The sequence below is a fragment of the Thalassophryne amazonica genome, chromosome 21, assembly GCF_902500255.1.
Source record: "Thalassophryne amazonica chromosome 21, fThaAma1.1, whole genome shotgun sequence".
Taxonomy (NCBI): Eukaryota; Metazoa; Chordata; class Actinopteri; order Batrachoidiformes; family Batrachoididae; genus Thalassophryne; species Thalassophryne amazonica.
In genome coordinates, this window is record NC_047123.1 from 15,906,558 (window position 1) to 15,929,217 (window position 22,660).

The 22,660-nt window shown below is 42.1% G+C and overlaps 1 protein-coding gene across 1 annotated transcript in view; it reads right to left on the reverse strand.

Annotated features, from left to right (window-relative positions):
• The window catches only part of rngtt (RNA guanylyltransferase and 5'-phosphatase), a 358,809-nt gene that overhangs the window by 39,560 nt on the left and 296,589 nt on the right, over positions 1-22,660 (reverse strand). The window contains exon 14 of the mRNA XM_034162020.1: positions 13,213-13,279. Coding sequence (XP_034017911.1) covers positions 13,213-13,279 — 67 coding nt within the window. The remainder of the gene's footprint in view (positions 1-13,212; positions 13,280-22,660) is intronic.

Genomic DNA, 22,660 nt, shown 5'->3' on the forward strand with positions numbered 1-22,660 from the left:
GCTGTTGACCCTGACTGGGGATGTTGTCGGGCGGTGGAAGGAGTACTTCGAGGATCTCCTCAATCCCATCGTCACGTCTTCCGAAGAGGAAGCAGAGACTGGGGACTCGGAGGCGGACTCATCCATTACCCAGCCCGAAGTCACTGAGGTGGTTAGAAAGCTCCTCGGTGGCAAGGCTCCTGGGGTGGATGAAATCCGTCCTGAGTACCTTAAGTCTCTGGATGTTGTGGAGCTGTCTTGGCTGACACGCCTCTGCAACATCGCGTGGCGACTGGGGACAGTGCCTCTGGATTGGCAGACCGGGGTGGTGGTCCCTCTGTTTAAGAAGGGGGACCGGAGGGTGTGTTCCAACTATAGGGGGATCACACTCCTCAGCCTCCCCGGTAAGGTCTATTCCAGAGTACTGGAGAGGAGAATTCGACCGATGGTCGAACCTCGGATTCAGGAGGAGCAGTGTGGTTTTCATCCTGGTCGCGGCACACTGGACCAGCTATACACGCGCTGTCGGGTGCTCGAGGATTCATGGGAGTTTGCCCAACCAGTCCACATGTGTTTTGTGGATCTGGAGAAGGCATTCGACCGTGTCCCTCGGCGCACCCTGTGGGGAGTGCTCCGGGAGTACGGGGTCCGGGGTCCTTTGCTAAGGGCTATCCCTGTGGTCCCTGTACGACCACAGCAGGAGCTTGGTTCGCATTGCCGGTAGTAAGTCAAACTTGTTTCCAGTGCACGTTGGCCTCCGCCAGGGCTGCCCTTTGTCACCGGTTCTGTTCATTATTTTTATGGACAGAATTTCTAGGTGCAGCCAGGGTGTAGAGGGGGTCTGGTTTGGGAACCACAGAATCTCGTCTCTGCTGTTTGCGGACGATGTGGTTCTGTTGGCTTCGTCAAATCAGGACCTTCAGCGTGCACTGGAGCGGTTTGCAGCCGAGTGTGAAGCGTCCGCGATGAAAATCACCACCTCCAAATCCGAGGCCATGGTTCTCGACCGGAAAAAGGTGCTTTGCCCTCTTCAGGTCGGTGGAGTGTCCTTGCCTTAAGTGGAGGAGTTTAAGTATCTCGGGGTCTTGTTCACGAGTGAGGGACGGATGGAGCGTGAGATCTATAGACGGATCGGTGTAGCATCTGCAGTGATGCGGTCGCTGTATTGGACCGTCGTGGTGAAGAGAGAGCTGAGTAGGGGGGCAAAGCTCTCGATTTACCGATCGATCTACGTTCTGATCCTCACCTATGGTCATGAGATTTGGCTCATGACCGAAAGAACGAGATCGCGAGTACAAGCGGCCGAGATGAGTTTCCTCCGCAGGGTGGCTGGGCGCTCCCTTAGAGATAGGGTGAGGAGCTCGGTCACTCGGGAGGAGCTCGGAGTCGAGCCGCTGCTCCTCCACGTCAAAAGGAGTCAGTTGAGGTGGCTCGGGCATCTTTTCTGGATGCCCCCTGGACGCCTCGCTGGAGAGGTGTTCCGGGCACGTCCCACTGGGAGGAGGCCCCGGGGAAGACCCAGGACACGCTGGAGGGACTACATCTCTCGGCTGGCTTGGGAACGCCTTGGGGTTCCCCCTGAGGAGCTGGAGGAGGTGTGTGTGGATCGGGAGGTCTGGGCGGCTTTGCTTGAGCTGCTGCCCCCGCGACCCGACTCCGGATAAAGCAGAAGAAAATGGATGGATGGATGGAATAAACCTCATCATGAAATCACATGAACATAAATATTCACAGCCTTTGCCACAAAGTTCAAAACTGAGCTCAGGCCCACCTGGGGTAAATTCAGCTGATTGGACATGAGTCAGATATTCACACACCTGTTTACATATAAGGTCCCACAGTTGACAGTGCACGTCAGAGCTGGCCACCCGTCTAAGCGATTGGGGGAGAAGGGCCTTAGTCAGGGAGGTGACCAAGAACCTAACGGTCACTCTGTCAGAGCTCCAGCATTCTTCTGTGGAGAGAGAAGAACCTTCCAGAAAGACTGTCAAGCAATCCACCAATCATGCCTGTATGGTAGAATGGTCAGACAAAAGGCACTCCTTAGGACATAGCACATGGCAGCCCACCTGGAGTTTGCCAAAAAGCACATGAAGGACTCTCAGACCATGAGAAACAAAATTCTGTGGTCTGGCTTGACTGCCAGGTGTCATGTTTTGAGGAAACCAGGCACCATCCCTAGAGTGAAGTATGGTGGTGGCAGCATCATGCTGTGGGAATATTTTTCAGTGGCAGGAACTGGGAGACTCGTCAGGATTAAGGGAAAGATGAATGCAGCAATGTACAGAGACATCCTGGATGAAAACCTGCTTCAGAGCGCTCTTGACCACAGACTGGGCGACAGTCTGGGTGACAGTTCATCTTTCAACAGGACAATGACCCAAAGCACACAGCCAAGATATCAAAGGAGAGATCTGAAAATGTGTGCGCACCGCTGCTCCCCATCCAACCTGATGGAGCATGAGAGGTATTGCAAAGAGTAATGGGCAACACTGCCCAAAGATAGGTCCACCAAGCTCCCGGCATCATATTCAAGAAGACTTGAGGCTGTAATTGCTGTCAAAGGTGCATCAACAAAGTATTAAGCAAAGGGTGTGAATACTTTTTTCATGTCGTCATTGTGGGGGTGTTGTGAGTAGAATTTTGAGGGGGAAAAAGGAATTTACTCTATTTCGGAATAAGGCTGTAACATAACAAAATGTGGAAAACTGAAGCCCTGTTAATACTTTCCAGATACACTGCAAACTGGCAAAGGTCAACTAGAGCACCGCGCTCACAGAGCACAAACCTCCGCCAACACTAGTTTCCAATTCCACAAAATTTAACCCTGGAAAAAAATGATCAACATCAATGACACTGTTAGAAGTGACTTTTCATAAACTAAATTAGATGTAATCAAATGTCAGGAGTATTCATTTAGTTCATGCACGTGAACTGAAGTTTTTTTGTGGTGTGTCAGCTGTTTTTTTTTTTTTAATTTATTCTTTTTCAGATTATTTTCAATCAATCAATCAATCAATTTTATTTATATAGCGCCAAATCACAACAAACAGTTGCCCCAAGGCGCTTTATATTGTAAGGCAAGGCCATACAATAATTACGTACAAACCCCAACGGTCAAAACGACCCCCTGTGAGCAAGCACTTGGCGACAGTGGGAAGGAAAAACTCCCTTTTAACAAGAAGAAACCTCCAGCAGAACCAGGCTCAGGGAGGGGCAGTCTTGTGCTGGGACTGGTTGGGGCTGAGGGAGAGAACCAGGAAAAGACATGCTGTGGAGGGGAGCAGAGATCAATCACTAATGATTAAATGCAGAGTGGTGCATACAGAGCAAAAAGAGAAAGAAACACTCAGTGCATTATGGGAACCCCCCCAGCAGTCTAAGTCTATAGCAGCATAACCAAGGGATGGTTCAGGGTCACCTGATCCAGCCCTAACTATAAGCTTTAGCAAAAAGGAAAGTTTTAAGCCTAATCTTAAAAGTAGAGAGGATGTCTGTCTCCCTGATCTGAATTGGGAGCTGGTTCCTGATTATTCAAAACCTTATAAGTAAGAAGAAGAATTTTAAATTCTATTTTAGAATTAACAGGAAGCCAATGAAGAGAGGCCAATATGGGTGAGATATGCTCTCTCCTTCTAGTCCCTGTTAGTACTCTAGCTGCAGCATTTTGAATTAACTGAAGGCTTTTCAGGGAACTTTTAGGACAACCTGATAATAATGAATTACAATAGTCCAGCCTAGAGGAAATAAATGCATGAATTAGTTTTTCAGCATCACTCTGAGACAAGACCTTTCTAATTTTAGAGATATTGCGTAAATGCAAAAAAGCAGTCCTACATATTTGTTTAATATGCGCATTGAATGACATATCCTGATCAAAAATGACTCCAAGATTTCTCACAGTATTACTAGAGGTCAGGGTAATGCCATCCAGAGTAAGGATCTGGTTAGACACCATGTTTCTAAGATTTGTGGGGCCAAGTACAATAACTTCAGTTTTATCTGAGTTTAAAAGCAGGAAATTAGAGGTCATCCATGTCTTTATGTCTGTAAGACAATCCTGCAGTTTAGCTAATTGCTAATTGGTGTGTGTCCTCTGGCTTCATGGATAGATAAAGCTGGGTATCATCTGCGTAACAATGAAAATTTAAGCAATGCCGTCTAATAATACTGCCTAACGGAAGCATGTATAAAGTGAATAAAATTGGTCCTAGCACAGAACCTTGTGGAACTCCATAATTAACCTTAGTCTGTGAAGAAGATTCGCCATTTACATGAACAAACTGTAATCTATTAGATAAATATGATTCAAACCACCGCAGCGCAGTGCCTTTAATACCTATGGCATGCTCTAATCTCTGTAATAAAATTTTATGGTCAACAGTATCAAAAGCAGCACTGAGGTCTAACAGAACAAGCACAGAGATGAGTCCACTGTCTGAGGCCATAAGAAGATCATTTGTAACCTTCACTAATGCTGTTTCTGTACTATGATGAATTCTAAAACCTGACTGAAACTCTTCAAATAGACCATTCCTCTGCAGATGATCAGTTAGCTGTTTTACAACTACCCTTTCAAGAATTTTTGAGAGAAAAGGAAGGTTGGAGATTGGCCTATAATTAGCTAAGATAGCTGGGCCAAGTGATGGCTTTTTAAGTAATGGTTTAATTACTGCCACCTTAAAAGCCTGTGGTACATAGCCAACTAATAAAGATAGATTGATCATATTTAAGATCGAAGCATTAAATAATGGTAGGGCTTCCTTGAGCAGCCTGGTAGGAATGGGGTCTAATAGACATGTTGATGGTTTGGATGAAGTAACTAATGAAAATAACTCAGACAGAACAATCAGAGAGAAAGAGTCTAACCAAATACCGGCATCACTGAAAGCAGCCAAAGATAACAATACGTCTTTGGGATGGTTATGAGTAATTTTTTTCTCTAATAGTTAAAATTTTATTAGCAAAGAAAGTCATGAAGCCATTACTAGTTAAAGTTAAAGGAATACTCGGCTCAATAGAGCTCTGACTCTTTGTCAGCCTGGCTACAGTGCTGAAAAGAAACCTGGGGTTGTTCTTATTTTCTTCAATTAGTGATGAGTAGTAAGATGTCCTAGCTTTATGGAGGGCTTTTTTATAGAGCAACAGACTCTTTTTCCAGGCTAAGTGAAGATCTTCTAAATTAGTGAGACGCCATTTCCTCTCCAACTTACGAGTTATCTGCTTTAAGCTGCGAGTTTGTGAGTTATACCACGGAGTCAGGCACTTCTGATTTAAAGCTCTCTTTTTCAGAGGAGCTACAGAATCCAAAGTTGTCTTCAATGAGGATGTAAAACTACTGACGAGATACTCTATCTCACTTACAGAGTTTAGGTAGCTACGCTGCACTGTGTTGGTATATGGCATTAGAGAACATAAAGAAGGAATCATATCCTTAAACCTAGTTACAGCACTTTCTGAAAGACTTCTAGTGTAATGAAACTTATTCCCCACTGCTGGGTAGTCCATCAGAGTAAATGTAAATGTTATTAAGAAATGATCAGACAATGTTTCACAGAACATTGGTTATCTTTGCTATGCACAATTTGTCATTGTTTTTTGGAACTTGGTTTCGGACTGATAATTAGAGGATAGGAAAAAAGCATAAAATTTGAACCTCTGTCCAATTTTGGCAGTGTGTGTAAATCCACAACAGAAAAATGAGAGTGACTGAGTCACATTTGTTTGAGATATAATGCAAAATATACAGCAGATGGGTTTCATTATTAAATTCAAATGTCCACAAAATAAGCAATCCAGATCAGATCTGGATCAAACTTTGTCAGGCGATAGTGAGTGCCAGTCTGCACCCCACTTTTAAATGTGAGAGTGATTGGGACACATTTAAGATATAATGTAAAATATATATTAAATGGGGTTTTCAATGTTAAATTTAGATGGTCACAAAATCTGTGGCTTTCACAAAATCTGTAATCTGGATCAGATTGTCAGTTGCTAATAATGCTCTGAAATATGAAAGAAATCTGATCTTTTTTGACAGAGTTATGAATTTTTGCATATTCGTTCAATGTTAAAGATAGAGCTTTTCCAATTTAACAAGATTTTTACTGACTTTGACCTATGACCTTGAAAACTGAATCAGTTCTTGCCTATCAGGATATAAATCTTCAGTAAAAAGTTCATAATGATATATGAAAAATTGTGGGCTCCAGGCTGTTCATAAACAGACAGACAAACAAACAACTTCGTTGGCGGTGGTAATGAACCTCAAGTCAAATCTCAGAGCCTGGTGTTACACTTGACACTGCCTTGGGTCCTGGACTGCAACAACCTAGGTAGACAACCAGTTGTCTCACTGAGAAATGAACAGATATCTCAGGGTTCCATAACCTTTCTTAAAGTAGACCTACCTTGAAATAAATGTGGTCAGATTTCAGAAAGAAATAGCTGATATGTATTTATAAGACCCTTGTGAATGCAGTAAAGTAAATCTGTAAGCCCAAATTTGTAATTCAGCAGAGAAATCTTCGTTTAAAAATGACAAATTTGCAGCTAAAATTTAGCCCTCTGTGAAAACAGTTTGTACAGCCGTATCATTTCCATGATGTCAGTGACAAGACGATGCGCTCCCGCCTTCAGTCCGATCCCGCATTGAAATTGATTTTATCTGTTAGTAATGTTACTTATACACGTCCTGGTTTCAACATCCAAAAGTAAGCTGCAATGAATGTGAGATACAGATCTGTGTGCTCAGATCAGCAACAACATCGACAGCGGGCGCTGTTCTTCCTCTACCGCTCTCTGCCTCCGCTGCGCTTATTAAGTCTGCGGGCTCGTTAATGAGCTTGTTAACCGCTGACGCGGGCCACTCACACCGCCCGTGTCTGCTTTGCAGCCGGCATCACCTCTCTGTCTACTGAATGGAGCTGCAGCACACTTGGCACAAGTCCTGAGATTACGCTCGCTGTTTTAATGCGAAGTGGCCGGTACATCTGTTGCTGCAAGGACAGACTTCTTGCGGCAAAATCCACAGCACCGCACGTCTCGGCAATCGGAGCCCCAGAGCTCCATGGACGCTGAGAGAGGTTTATATATTTTTAATGACTGGGATTCTTTGCGGGTCTCTCCTCCATATCCCGCGATGGTACCAGAGGCGAAAGACAGTAGATTTTCATTGCGACACCACTCAATCAAACGGGCGTATGAAAAAGTCCCCCAAAATAATTTTCAAGCACAAATAAAAGAAATGTGTACTCACCAAACGTGCCGCAAGACAATATGAAAAGGTGCAGATGCAAACTGACGTAAATTCACAAATTACAATTGGCGCAATGCATGCTGGGAGAGGGTCTTGTCCATGACGTCTCGGCAGCGTCCATGATAAGAGGGACAATTTGCGGAGGGCTAAATGTTAGCTGTAAATTTGTCATTTTCAAATGAAGATTTCTCCGTTGAATGACAGATCTGGGCTTGCAGATTTACTTTACTACATTCAGAAGGATCTCATGTGTAAATGTAAGTCATTTTTTCTTCCAAAAATCTGACTGCATTTTTTTCAATGCAGGTCTCCTTTAATACAGAGCCCATCCAAACACTGAACAGAGTAGGAGACTGAGTAAATTTCTAAGGCAAAAGTCAGCATGCTCCGCAAAGTGCCTGATTGAAATTTACCTCATGCTGCTTCATTTCATTTAATAAGCCTGTCAATATTCCCTAGTCAGAATACAACCAACACTAGCTACATGGTGTTCTTGTTTAATTTTCTTTATTTCCATTTAAAAAAAAAAAAAAAAATCTGAAAAAAAAGAAGAAAAAAAAAAAAAAAAAAAGAAAGAACAACATATCCCACAAAAAAAGAATATCACACACTGTCAGGGCCATAAGTAAATGGAGAGTGACAATTTATTTTGTGTCATTTTACCTCTGTACACCATCACAGTGGAGTTGAAATAAAACAAGTTGTTCTTGTAGTGAAGACTGTTAGGGCCCCTTCACACATAACATGATTTAAGCCGACTAGCGCACAAAGGAGGAATTGCATGTGAAAAATCGGCGCAGTGCACACCACGTGTCACATTACAAAAACAGAGACCACAGCCAGGACAGGTATATTACTACACTGCCTACATACACAATTACATAACAAGTAACTAAAAAATAATGATCACATAACAGAGAGTGACACGGTGGTGTGTGCGCTGAAGTGACAGGGGGCGTGTCCGCCTACAGCAACAGCTGTTGAGATCTCTGGTTCTGGATGTCCCAGCTGGGGAACACGTACCGTGTTTGGAAGCACATGACCTAACAACTGTCCACTGTGACGCATGTGTGTCTGCTTGCTGTCCTCACGTGGACATACATAAAAACATATATTGCTGTTGCGACGGGCTGCAGCGAGCGAACGCACGGTGCGCATGTTAACAGGCTGGCAGGTTAAACGGATCATCAGATCATAACACGCAGTGGCCGATCTGAATGTCACGTCACCCACATGACCTCTGTTCCACATGACGCGGTGTCTGTCCTGCAGCACGCCATCCACAGGACACAGGTGTCAGGCCGGACATGCACGCAAGGCCAGCTGGACACACCGGGCCAGCAGATGTGGACATGATAAGAGTTCACTGCTTCATTCATGTCATTTCATGACTGTACGACTGTGACCATGGGTCATCAACAGAGGAACAGATGGTTTATACTTGCATTGCCCGCTCGATAAGAGAGATTCAATAAAATGTGGTGTGTGTTTTATTGTGTGTGTGTTTTTTTAAAATACGTTTAGCTCTTTGTTGATTTCAGGCATTTTACAAACCTTTTATAGGAGAGCGATGGTAGCACAGTGGTAAAGTTTCTGGTTGGCAATCAGAGCTTTTGTAAATTGCAGGTTCGAATCTCGTGGGCGGCATTTGTTTTTATTGTTTTTTTCCACAGTAGCTATGCAATGTGGTAACACATGCTCCAGCTGCTCGCACTGTGTTCACGCCTGCCCGACCACGTGTCCCTCCCAACGTCAGCTCAATGTTTTCGTGGTTCGCTCATACAAGCTGTTTCGCTGTGATTCACCCTGATTTGTATTTATTTGTACTCTGTGTGTAGTGGCCCTTAGCTTTAATTAAATGGTTTTATCAGAAATATTGCAGTAACCATTTAGGGAATAACCCTGTTGTGTCTGATGATTTGCACCAACATTTCCACGGATCCGTGTCCACCACTGAAGGCTACATCTTAATCTTCATAATAATACGAGATCTGTTAGAAAACTATCTGACCTTTTTATTTTTTTAAAAAACTATATGGATTTGAATCATGTGCGCTTGCATCAGCCAAGCTTCAACCTTCGTGCACATGCATGAGTTTTTTCATGCCTGTCGGTTGCGTCATTCGCCTGTGGGAGAGGTGGACATCAGCACTTTTGCGGCACATTTCACTGTTACAGGAGATTTTGTAATGAAAGCCGTGTGGAGGAATTCACGCGTTGGGACGGAGCCGCAATGGCGCACAACAAAAAGCACGTCCATGTTGGAAACCATTCGGAAGATTCAGACGGCTTTTGGTGGCTTTTCAGTCGAGTGAGTATCCGAGAAATTGTGTAACAGCTGGGCATGTCACAACTTGTCCTGTGAGACTTCCAACATGGACGTGCTTTTTGTTGTGTGCCATTGCGGCTCCGTCCCGATGCGCAAATTCCTCTGCACGTCTTTCATTACAAAATCTCCTGTAACAGTGGAATGTGCCGCAAAAGTGCTGATGTCCACCTCTTCCACAATTTCTCTGGTAGTCAGACGACGTCCCGGATCAACACAGCGTTCACTCTGGAAATGATCTGGTCGTTTCAGCCTGTCGATGGCCGCTCAGAGTGCGGCGCGCCCTCCGTCGCTGTGGGCCGTCTTTAATCCGGTTGTAATGCTCCTTAATTTGTGTGACGCCCAGAGTATCCTCATCGAAAGCTGTCTGAATCTTCCGAATGGTTTCCACCTGGCTGTCTCTCACAGTTTCTGGAAAAATTTGATTCAGCGCTGCTCCAATCGCTCAGCCATTTCCCTGACAATGAAAATCCGACGAGGGGGTGGACCAGTCCTCACTCAAAGCCTGCCCACAGGTGAATGACACAACCGACAGGCGTGAAAAACTCACGCATGCGCACGAAGGTTCAAGCTTGGCTGATGCAAGCGCACATGATTCAAATCCATATAGTTTTTTAAAAAAATAAAATGGTCGGCTAGTTTTCTAACAGACCTCGTATAGTTTGGTAAAAATGTTATGCAGACAAAGGGTGTGGTTGGCTCGTCAAAGCTTACTGTGGCAACAGCATCTTCATGCCAAAGTAGAAATTCTGTTAGCAGAATCCACATTACTACTTTCATATGGTAGTTTAAATTAATCCATTTCGGTGTCGTTGCTCCGCCAGTTGTTTTTTTCTTCTTCTTCTTCTTGTTTAATGGCGGTGGCAACCTCTCGCTCTCAGCTGACAGCGCCATTATTGACATCTGCGTACCAATGTGCTCGGACAGGGTGCGGAGTAACACATTAAATGTGAAATGGTTTTAATATATTTGCCACCATTTACGTGATATTTTATTGTCTGAAATCTTACATGATTAACCAATCAGATTTGTGGAAAAAGTGTAATTGGATTAGAATTAGGAATTACAGCCATTTGCATAAAATATCCTCTAAGTAATTGGACAAACTAAATATAAGGATTAATGTTGATACAAATCATCACTTTTACAGTTTTCTTTGGATAGGTTAGGGGCTAGATACACAAACATTTCCAAGTCCCTGAATATGTCTTATTTTATTTACATCAATTGTTAAGAAATCTTCCTGGAGATGCAAAAAAATTGGGTGACTGAGGAGATGAGTGAGGGAAGCCACCGAGACATCCATGACAACTGTGAAGTTACAGGCTTCTGTGGCTATGATTGGTGGAACTGTGCAGAGATGAACTTTTGACTGTTGTTGTACTACCTTCAGCTTCATGACCCCTCACATTAAAATGTATAACCGTAGCACAGTTTTATAATCATGAAAGGACACCCCCCCCGAACCTGGCTTACAGACTAATTACAGACTAATTTTAACATTATTTTATTTCTTTGTGGCTGTAATTTAATCACCAAGACTCGGTGGGGGAGAGGAGCTCTCATGGCACAGCTGTGTGTACAGAGGGAGGGACTTTTCTTCACATTTAGACACTGTTTTGGATTAAAAAAAGAGGACGCTTTATGTGGATTATTTATTCAGATGAATCCCACTGACACTAACAGGTAAGAATTTATTTTACTCTGCCAATCAATGCATTAGTGGATGTATTTTGGTTGTTTAAACTGCAGGGTTTAAAGTGTGTGAAAAAAGCAGCAGCTTTTTAGTTTGTAAATGACGGTGTATCTAATACTGAGATAAACTGTGACTTCTAATACTGTGTTTTACTGCTTTTGAAAGATGGCAACAGTGTTTGGGGCTTTATTTTTTTTATTTATTCATTTTTCATGTGTTTGTGATCCTTGAATTTATCCAGCAGCCCCTGCGGCGCTTAAACTGAAACTGGTTTATCAGAAGCCGACAGTGTAATCTGATGTGGCCGCGTCCAAATCAATACTAATATTTATCGGTTATCTGTAATAAAGATAATTTTTTTTTAGCATAAAAGATAACTTTTCAGTTATCTGATTAATGGTTATTGAAGCTAATTTTTTGGTTAGCTGTGCCCACCACTGCTTATATCCAGTAAAAAGTAAAGCAAATCCCTTCGGCTGCTCCCTTGTTTTGTACTCGGGGTCGCCACAGCAAATCCAAGGTGGATCTGCATGTTGAATTGTCACAAATTTTACGCCGGATGCCCTTCCTGACGCAACTCCACATTACATGGAGAAATGTGGTAGGGGCGGGATTCGAAATGGGAACCTTCCGCACTGAAACCAAGTGCATGAACCCCTTGGCCACCACCCCCCTTATATCCAGTCATATATCATTTATCCATTATGATTTGTGACATGATGTCATCCAACATTTCCTTGTTCACGCTTGCGATTACATCTACAATGACACCTACAAGCAAATTCTGCTTAATTTTGGATCACAAGCATGCAAAACACATAATCTTTTGGAAAGGCATTTAAACAAACCATTTCAATTGACATGATAGTTATATAGATCTAAAACACATTGTCCAAGTGGATTTGGGTTGTATCCAACTGCACCTTGCTGTTTAACCTTTTAATTGTAGTCACAGGACAGAAAGCATTTGAATATATTCTCTAAATTAGTCATGGGAGAGTTTTGGGCAACATATGAACTAAACCAATAAAAGTGTCATCTGCCATTCCCTTTACGAGCCACAAAGTGAACTTAAGTGAGAGGGTTTCTGGTGAGTTAATGGCTCATGCAGGGATAACTTGCATAATGAAGACATGGCTGAGTGTCTGAGTATGTCACGTTTTACATACCACAATATACTGTGCACTTTCCTGGTCTATGGTACAACCACTTTCTGCTTCCACATAATACCAATGAATCAGCCCTATTACTGATTATACCTATGTTTTAGGGCTGAAATGATTAATCAAGTCACTCAAATTATTTGATTACAAAAAAAAATGCTAGAGGCAAATTCTTTGCCTCAAGGCTTCGTTTAACACTGTAGTATATACACCAGGCCTGTATGTGATGCTCCCACACACACAAAAAAAAACAAAACAAACAAATGGAGAAGACGACATGGCGCATGCACACAGTCAGTGCAATGAGCTAATCAATGTAGGAGAAGAAGCTACAACTTTCTACAGCGGCACACTGTGTAAAATAGCCATTTAACAGAAAAAGATTGCACGCTGATCATCTGAAATAGACTTATCGTGTATTTAAGGCGAAGCAGTGTGTTCGTGCAGTTGCAGCCCTGCTCCTTTTTTGCCCAACACACCTTAAGGAGCATAGAAAAGCCCAATTCTATTTGCAATTTTAAAGGCATAGGCACTGGGGATGAAAACCACAACTGTATCAGGTGCAAACTACAAGTGATATTTATGTTGTGCTATACAATTCTTAGCACCAGGTGACTGTGTTTGATACTTAACAATTTACATGTCCCACAATAATAGATGGGGAAAAATGCATATGTTTTGTGTGTTTTTGAATTTATTCTTAGTATTGTACATTTGATTGCAACATTTCAACAAACTAAAAAGCTTGTCATGCAAAGGAAAAGTTGGAAAACTACATTTTTTTCCTTACCTTGATTTCTGCAAAGGGCGGGCTATGGTTTCCCACAAACAGCAGACCAGCAGTGCGTGTAGGATGTCTACAAAAAGACAAAAAATATCATGGTTAACACTTGCAATAGTGGACTTTAACACAAAAGTATTTGAGTGATGATGCGATGAAATCACAACGCAGTTTCAATTTTCTACCTTAGAGATGTTGTTACACCTCTAAGCACAGCTGAATTTTCAATGTCAACCTACAGATTAAAGTACATTATGGTCAAGTTTAATCCACAAAAACGACGACTCTTTGCAAAATATAGATTAGATCATAGAGAATATCCACTGGTTATAGAGGTGTAGACATTTGTTTGTAGGTTCCTCAGCATGTTCCCATGCAGGCTTTGATTCTCATTCCAAGGATAATGCCCAACAGATGTCTTAATCACACACTGCATTTAACACCCCATTACGTCCTGTTGTTATTTTGAGACACTTTTTCTACCATCATGTGCGCCACAGGCTTTTCACAATGGGACTGCGCATACAATCACTGGCTTCAAAATGTTTAAGCTGTAAGAACCATTCTTAGCTCGGAAATAAGCAGGGTAATAAGCTAAATTGAGGGATGGACCATTGTGACCATTGTCAGCTACATTGTTTGGTCATGTGTGAGTGGCTTCAGTCAGCATGCCCTCAGCCCCTCCGTGCACAATGATCGCTAGCACCTGCACAATCAAACAGCAACAGACATCAGGACAGCCAAAGGCAGTGACACACCCATTTGGTGTGCACGCAGGAAGTCGATTCCCATCAATGGTTCTATCACAGCAGACCTGTGCCTATTCTTTCTGCTTTGTTTCACCCGTCCTGAATAAAATATTTTCTGTGGCAAAGAAATAAACAATGTAAGCCAGTTGACAGCTTGTCTATGTCTATGGGACCCACCCCCATTATCTGGTTAGGCGTTCTTGTTCTCTGAGTTATGCTGCGCTGCTCCTTCTGTTGTCTTATTAGTCATCTTCATATTAGGTTTCGAGTCTGTTTTACTGTTCTCGGTGGTCCCACGTTTTAGTTATTCTTCTGTGATTTGATTGTCTGTTTGTACATGTTAGACCTTGCAGTTCATGCACTTTTTGTACATGTGTTGTCAATTCATTATCTATTATTTTTCTATATGTCTCAGGTTGTCTGTTTATGTTTTCATCGCTGTGGTTTCCTTTAAATGTCCCATGTGTTCCAGCTTTTCCGTTCACCTTTTGCGCACCTGTTGGTAATTAATTTAGCTGTACTTAAGCCACACCTTTGTTTCAGCCATTTGCCGGTCGATTACTTTCTGTATCTGAATCTCGTCATGCATGCTGTCCGTCACCTCCTGTTGTCCAAATTAGTAAGTGTTGCCTCAGTGGCCTTGTTTTTGACAGTGCTTTTCTTTGTAGTTTTATCACCCTGCCCATCACTTTTGGATTTTGTCTCTTGGGAGTATTTTTATTACCTTTGTATTATCATTGTTATCTGGACATTAAAACACCTTTGGTTTTCCATTAACCTCTTGTGTCCTGTTACCTGCATCCTGGGGTCCAATCCTGTCTCTTTGTAGCTCAAACCACAACAGTGGACTACGCTAAAAAACCTGGTCCGTAACAGGAAACGACCCAATTTAAATGAACTCTACCAATTCTGCCAAAAACAGTGGGCAACTATCCAGCCAGGATTATGCCAGAAGTTTACTAATGGCTACCAAATGCATTTTGCAGAGATGCAGCTTGCTAAGGGACATTTAACCAAATATTAGTGGAGGTGTATGTATATTCTTAAGGCTATATTTATAATTTTGACACTGTCTGGATTATGGAAGATCCAAAATAAACTGAAACTTATGCACATAGTTCTTGTTTTTTAAAGTCATTAATGATGATACTGTACAATCATTCCACCCTTTCAAAAGAACAGTTTAAAAACATCATTAAAAGCCCAAAATTACCATGACATTCATGGCCATGAAGCGTGTATGTCAACTTATGACCACAGCTCTAAGATTTCCAATCAGATACTTGTAAATTTCTACATAATGCACTTGCACAGGGCATATTACAACTACACTAAACATCACTACAGTGCATTGTGCATTAAGATAAAAAACCTACCTGCAAGCCAGTGTTATTTATTTATTCATAAGCCCATACTGATTATTCATTTATTCATTCTCACAAAAAAATGTCTCTTAGTTCCACTAAGTGTAGAATTATAGCAGTATTCATTTAAAAGAAAGGGTGATGTGATGACTGCCGTTTTACTTCTTACTGTTAGATGCAAAGATTAAAGCAAAAGAGAGTGGCTGAATTTTTTTTTTCACGGCCAAATCATAAGCTGTTCACCATCTACCTTTTTTATAGAAACGCTTTTGCGATCACATACAGATACAGATTCTTTATTGTCATTGTAACCAGTACAATGAAAGGTAAGGTGCAAATACCTTTCAGTGCAAATATAAACCTGAGTAAACCCCACGCAGACTTGAAAGGTCTGGAGAAGAAAAGAAAAATAAACAAAAAACTACGTACAGAGGCAGTATGTGATGATACTCTCCATGGTAGAGCGGTAAAAAGACACGAGCAATTTCTGGTTTATGTTATTTTTCCTGAGGATTCTCAGAAAGTGGAGTCTTTTCTGTGCCTTCTTTACCAAGTGTGTGGTGTTCCTGTCCCAGGTCAGTTTTCAACTCTGTGGACTCCCAGGAAACGGAATTCCCTGACCCTTTCCACACAGGTCTTATATGGGTTCTTCTTTGGTGAAAATGGACCTTTGGCAGCAGGGGGTCTGGGGGCAGCTGAAAGTCCTGGGTTATTGATTTTCAAGGATGCAATCTGGAGGGTTTTTGATGACTATTTTCTCACCCTGAAACCCCCCACCCCCATTTAGCTGCACTGCTATGTGTTGTATTTTCTTTTGCACATTTACACCTTTTCTTTATCGTAAACCAAAACTGATATCACAACCTACATGTTTGTTTGATATGATTACGAACCACAAGAGCCATAATCATTTTCAAGTTTTTGGCTCCCTCATCCTAACTAACATGATTTTAAAGCTAGAACCTCAAACACACACAGTAATGCTCGAGCTTAGACATTAAATTTAAAAAGATATTGCTTCACATCCCACTTTAGTTATGCAGAAAGGTTAAATTCATTAAACCTATTTTTATATAGCTCATCAATTAAACTTTGTCCAGAACTACAGTAAAACCTAGGCCCAGAGTAATACTGATTTAAACATTTTAGTTGTTAAAATTAGCATTATTATTATTAATCTTATTGTTATTATTATTTTCAAAAGAATTCACCCCTTCAAAAGGATCTGCATTATCCCCGGTTTACAGTCTGAGCAGGAACAATCAAGAATTTGTGTATTTATGTGGAAAGCGCAACCTGATTGAAAGATGAGAGGTTTTATGAGCACATTTTATGTCATGTAATCCTCAGAAAATGATTTTAGGCAAATTTGTTTTTTTTTGGGGGGGGGGGGGGGGGGGGAGAATAGTGTTTGTTGTTATGCGTCATGGCTCTTCAGCTGTGTTTTTGTTCAACCACAGCAAAGACCCTCACAGAGACACTCGGAGCAGACTTTGAAAGAAAAGAAAAATAAAAAAAAAATGTTTGTGAAACTCTACACTGTGCTTGCTGTGTCATAACAACGTTGTACAGCATATTTAAACACACTGTCCTCCACGGGCAAACAGGACAGAGAAACAGACACAGGGACTCACTGCTCACTGCCAGGAGGAAAACAAAAAACAAAAACCTTGACCCTAGTCTAGGGTCAAGGTTTTTGACCGTTGGGGTTTTTACGTAATTATTGTATGGCCTTGCCTTACAATATAAAGTGCCTTGGGGCAACTGTTTGTTGTGATTTGGCGCTATATAAATAAAATTGATTGATTGATTGATAGTCTATTGACAAACTATCGGCCGATATCAAATCTATCATTTTTCTCTAAAATTCTGGAAAAAGTGGTGTCACGGCAGCTCGTAGACTATCTTACTGAGAATAATCTCTTTGAGCCACTGCAGTCTCCTTTTAGAAAATATCATTCCACAGAGACGGCTCTCACTAAAGTGGTGAATGAGCTTCTGCTTACAATGGATTCGGACACCACTACGGTTCTGTTGCTGTTAGATCTCAGTGCTGCATTTGATACAGTGGATCATCATATTCTACTTGATAGGCTGGAAAATCATTTTGGGATTACTGGGAGAGTGCCCTTGCATGGCTGACGTCATACTTGACCAGTCGTTCTCACTGTGTTTTGTACAGTAACGCTACCTCTAACCTTAGTGACATGAAATTTGGGGTTCCACAGGGGTCTGTCTTAGGCCCCCTGCTTTTCTCCCTTTATATAGCACCCCTTGGGCACATATTGCGGCCTTTTGGGATTACCTTTCACTGCTATGCAGATGATACTCAGTTATACATGTCGATAACTGCTGGTAATCTCATTCACATAAAATCCTTAGAAGACTGCCTTGCAGTGAGAAGTTGATGTCTAGAAACTTCCTACTTTTAAACTCTGATAAGACTGAAATGATGGTTCTTGGTCCAGTGAGACATTGGCATCAATTTGACCAGTTAACGCTCAGCCTCGGCTCGTGTGTCATACATCACACTGACAAAGTGAGGAACCTTGGGATAATTTTTGATCCTTCATTGTCCTTTGGCCTCCACATTAGAAATATTACTAGGACTGCTTTCTTCCACCTGTGAAATATAGCGAAGATTCGTTCCATCCTGTCTATGGCTGATGCTGAGACCCTGATCCATGCATTTATCTCTTCTAGATTGGACTACTGCAATGTTCTATTTTCTGGTTTACCGCAGTCTAGCATTAGGGGTATCAAGCAGAAAGCAGAAAGTTTGACCACATTACACCCATTTTGGCATCCCTTCACTGGCTTCCTGTCCCAGTGAGATCAGATTTTAAGGTTCTGCTACTAACCTATAAAATTATTCATGGACTGGCACCTCCCTACCTAGCTGACCTAATTAAACCTTACGCACTGGCCCGGGCTTTACGTTCTCAGGGTGCAGGACTACTTTGTGTCCCTAGGGTGAATAAGAAGTCTGCAGGTCACAGAGCTTTCTCTTATCGTGCCTCTGTTCTGTGGAATGATCTCCCTGCATCAATAAAACAGTCAGATTCTGTGGAGACTTTCAAGTCCAGACTTAAGACGCACTTATTTTCCCTTTCATATGGCTAGCATACTGGTACAGTTTTGTTTTACGCTTTTTACTCTTTTAATTCATTTATCAGTAATTGGAGCGGGCTGCGGCCTCAACTTTACCTAAAAATTGGGTCTTAGTGAAGTTTAGGGCTAGTAGCCGGCGATCACCTTAGTATTTCTCTGTTTTTCTTGTTGTTTAATGCTGGTAAATTACACAGCATTTTTTGTCTTTCTGATGCCTGATTCTGTTTTTTCTCTCTGTTTAAGGTGCAGCTCCATCCAGAGATGGGAGTTGTATTCGTGTTGGCGATCCTCCTGTCCTGTGCACCAATAGCATTTCTTGTATATTCGTCCGTGAATTGTTCTGTGAATTGTTCTGCAATTTATGTTTGTAGCATGGCCCAAGCCGAGGGTCACCCCTTTGAGTCTGGTGTGCTTGAGGTTTCTTCCTCAGAGGGAGTTTTTCCTTACCACTGTTGCTCTGGGGGCTGGTAAGGTTAGACATTACCTGTGTGAAGTGCTTTGATGCAACTTTGTTGTGATTTGGCACTATATAAATGAAAATAAATTGAAATTGAAAAACGGAGGCATTATTCTAAAAATCAATTTTTGAACGTTTTGAATGTGATAAATTATTTATCTTGCATCTAGCCTTGAATTTTTGTCAGGATGGCATCAGTGCAAAACCTGCCTTTCGGCAGCTCAATTGATGGAAATCCATCATAGTGACAGAGAACTTAAATAAATGGTACATGGACTGCATTTATATAGCGCTTTTCCATCTGCATCAGACACTCAAAGTGCTTTACACATCAAATGCCTCACATTCACCTCGATGTCAGGCTGTTGCCATGCAACGTGCCCACTACACACCGGGAGCAACTAGGGGATTAAGGACCTAAATCTGTTAAATCCTTAAATCCCTGTAGATGTCAGTAATCTAAGTTAAATGTGTGGTAAAATGGAAGAGAAGGAGCTGGTAGACATGGCTGTCCAGTCAGTGGCAGCAATGCCACTTGATGAATGTTGTGGAAGAAGAAAAGGTAGTAGAAGACTTGACTAACTAACCAACAAAAGTGCTCTGAGAGCACAATATCCCCCACAATGAAATGCTGCTTTGGTATAAGTGCTTACTACATTCTGATAACATTTCAAGGTATATGATAGTTGATTTCAGAATGCAGACACCACACCAACTCATTAAACTGCCAGTGTCTAGGCTTGTTAGTCAAGGCTATAACTCTGCCAAAATCTGTCAGTCTTATACAATATTACAATATGCCTATTACCAGCCTATAAGAAGGACTTGTACCACATTTCTAAAATTCCTACTAAAAATATGAGAGGAGTTGATTTCAGAATGCAGGCATCCACTCATGAAACTGATGGAGTCTAGGGCCATAACTCTGGTAAAATAGGTGCAAATTGAATGATATGATAATATGCGTATTACCAACCTATAACAAGAAACTGTACCAAGTTTCATGCAATTCCTCCTAAAAATGTGAGAGGAGTAGCTTTCAGAAAGCTTATACCCTTTTTTGGGATGGACGGACAGACGAATCGAAATTACCACGACATAATCCCCCTTCAGGCCATCGACCGGTGGGGGATAAAAATCCACTGAGTTGGAAAAACTATGAGTGAAAATAACTCTGCAGTGATGTTTCAAGTCATAGCACAGCTTGAAGCAGGAAATGCTGACAGCAGTTGGCACACTTTCAAGCAGCCATAGAACCGGACTGGAATTCAGACATGTCAAGTCGACATGTCACTTATGAAACTGATTGGGCTGGGGCTTGTGCTTAATAAAGCTGATACCGACTACGGTCAAAAACGTATTGACCATATTGATACTTATTTTTGAGAAAGTATTGGTACATCTAATAGAATAATTATGCACTCCTCTCTAGGTACATTTTAAATAATAATAATTTAGTATTGAGTTCTTAAATTATCTGTCACTAATGGCAGCAATCTGTCTGGATTACGCATTCTTAAAACTGAGTGACTCTGGAAGAAAGAGACTAGTGAGGAAAGCCACAAATACACCCATTACCACTCTAAAGGAGTTATAGGCTTCTATGGCTTTGAGTGGCAAAACTGTCCATCGTGCAACTTTTCTCTGCTGCAACAGCAGTCAAAGCTGTGTTAGCAAACCTTTTCTATGCAACTCCACCATGAAGCTATATACAGTGAGGCAAATAAATATTTGATCCACTGTCGAGTTTGCCACCAACAAAGAATAGAGAGAGCTATAACTTTTATTGTAGGTACACTGCAACTGTGAGAGACAGAATCTAAGAAAAAAAATTCAGAAAAATCACACTGCATGATTTTTAAATAATTAATTTGCATTTTATTGCATGACATAAGTATTTGAACACCTAGAAACCAACAAGAATTCTGGCTCTCACACAACTGTTGGTTTTTCTTTAAGACGTCCTCCTATTCTGCACTCTTTACCTCTATTAACTGCACCTGTTAGAACTCATTACTTGTATAAAAGACACCTGTCCATGCACTCAATTAATCACACTCCAACCTGTCCACCATGGCCAAGACCAAAGAGCTGTCTAAGGACACCAGGGACAAAATCGTAGACCTGTACAAGGCTGGGATGGGCTACAGAACAACAGACAAGCAGCTTGGTGAGAAAGCAACAACTGTTGGTCCAATTATTAGAAAATGGAAGAAACACAAGATGACTGTCAATCTTCCTCAGTCTGGGGCTCCAGGCAAGATCTCACCTCGTGGGGTAAGGATGATTCTGAGAAAGCCAAGAACCACATGGGAGGACCTAGTCAATAACCTGAAGAGAGCTGGGACCACAATCACAGAGATTACATTAGTAACACTACGCCATCATGGTTTAAAATCCTTCAGGGCAGCAAGGTCCCGCTGCTCAAGCAAGCACATGTCCAGGCCCGTTTGAAATTCACCAGTGACCATCTGGATGATCCAGAGGAGGCAAGAGAGAAGGTCATGTAGTCAGATTTGACCAAAATAGAGCTTTTTGGTATCAACTGTACTCGTCGTGTTTGGAGGATGAGAACAACCCCAAGAACACCGTCCCAACCATGAAGCATGGGGGTGGAAACATTATTTTTGGAGGTACTTTTCTGCAAAGGGGACAGGACGACTGCACCGTATTGAAGGGAGGATGGATGAGGTCATGTACTGTGAGATTTTGGCAAACAATCTCCGTCCCTCAGTAACAGCAATTAAGATGAGTTGGGGCTGGGTCTTCCAGCATGACAATAACCTGAAACACACAGCCAGGGCACTAAGGAGGGGCTCTGTAAGAAGCATTTCAAGGTCCTGGAGTGGCCGAGCCAGTCTCCAGACCTGAACTCAATAGAAAATCTTTGGAGGGAGCTGAAACTTGAAACCTGAAAGATTTGGAGAAGATCTGTATGGAGGAGTAGACCAAATGCAATAAAATCCAAATTAATATACAGTTGAAGTGTACCTACGATAAAACTACAGACCTCTCCATTCTCTGTAGGTGGGAAAACTTACAAAATCAACAGTGGACCAAATATTTATTTGCCTCAATGTAACTGCTAATGCAATAGAGATGAATTCCAAAACATACTGAAAGTGTTCATGTATCCATCCCCTGACAATTTATATTAATAATAATGCTCATATTTATTTCAGTCAGCTACGTATGGCCACTGAAAATGACGAGGGCAGGACTGTCCATCCATCAAAGCCACCCAGACCTCCCGATCCACACACACCTCCCCCAGCTTCTCTGGGGGAACCCCAAGGCGTTCCCAAGCCAGCCGAGAGACGTAGTCCCTCCAGCGTGTCCTGGATCTTCCCCGGGGCCTCCTCCCAGTGGGACGTGCCTGGAACACCTCTCCAGTTAGGCGTCCAGGGGGCATCCAGAAAATATGCCCGGGCCACCTCAGCTGGCTCCTTTCGACGTGGAGGAGCAGCGGCTCGACTCCGAGCTCCTCCCGAGTGACCGACCTCCTCAGAGGGCAGAACTGTTTATAAAAATTAATACAATGGGTTATGCAGGGTTATGCTATATTTTTGTTAAAACCCTTGGATTACCTATAAAAGTCTACACTATACAGCCATGATTGTGCCGTTTCTAACTTCAACTCTACAGTCTTGACATATAGAGGCAAAATAGCACAAACTGTGGAATTGACCAAATACTTGTGGACCAGGGAGTGAATCAACTTGTGGACTCTCTTTAAAGTCAGGAACTGAAACGTTTCATCTCTGTTCAAACTGGGG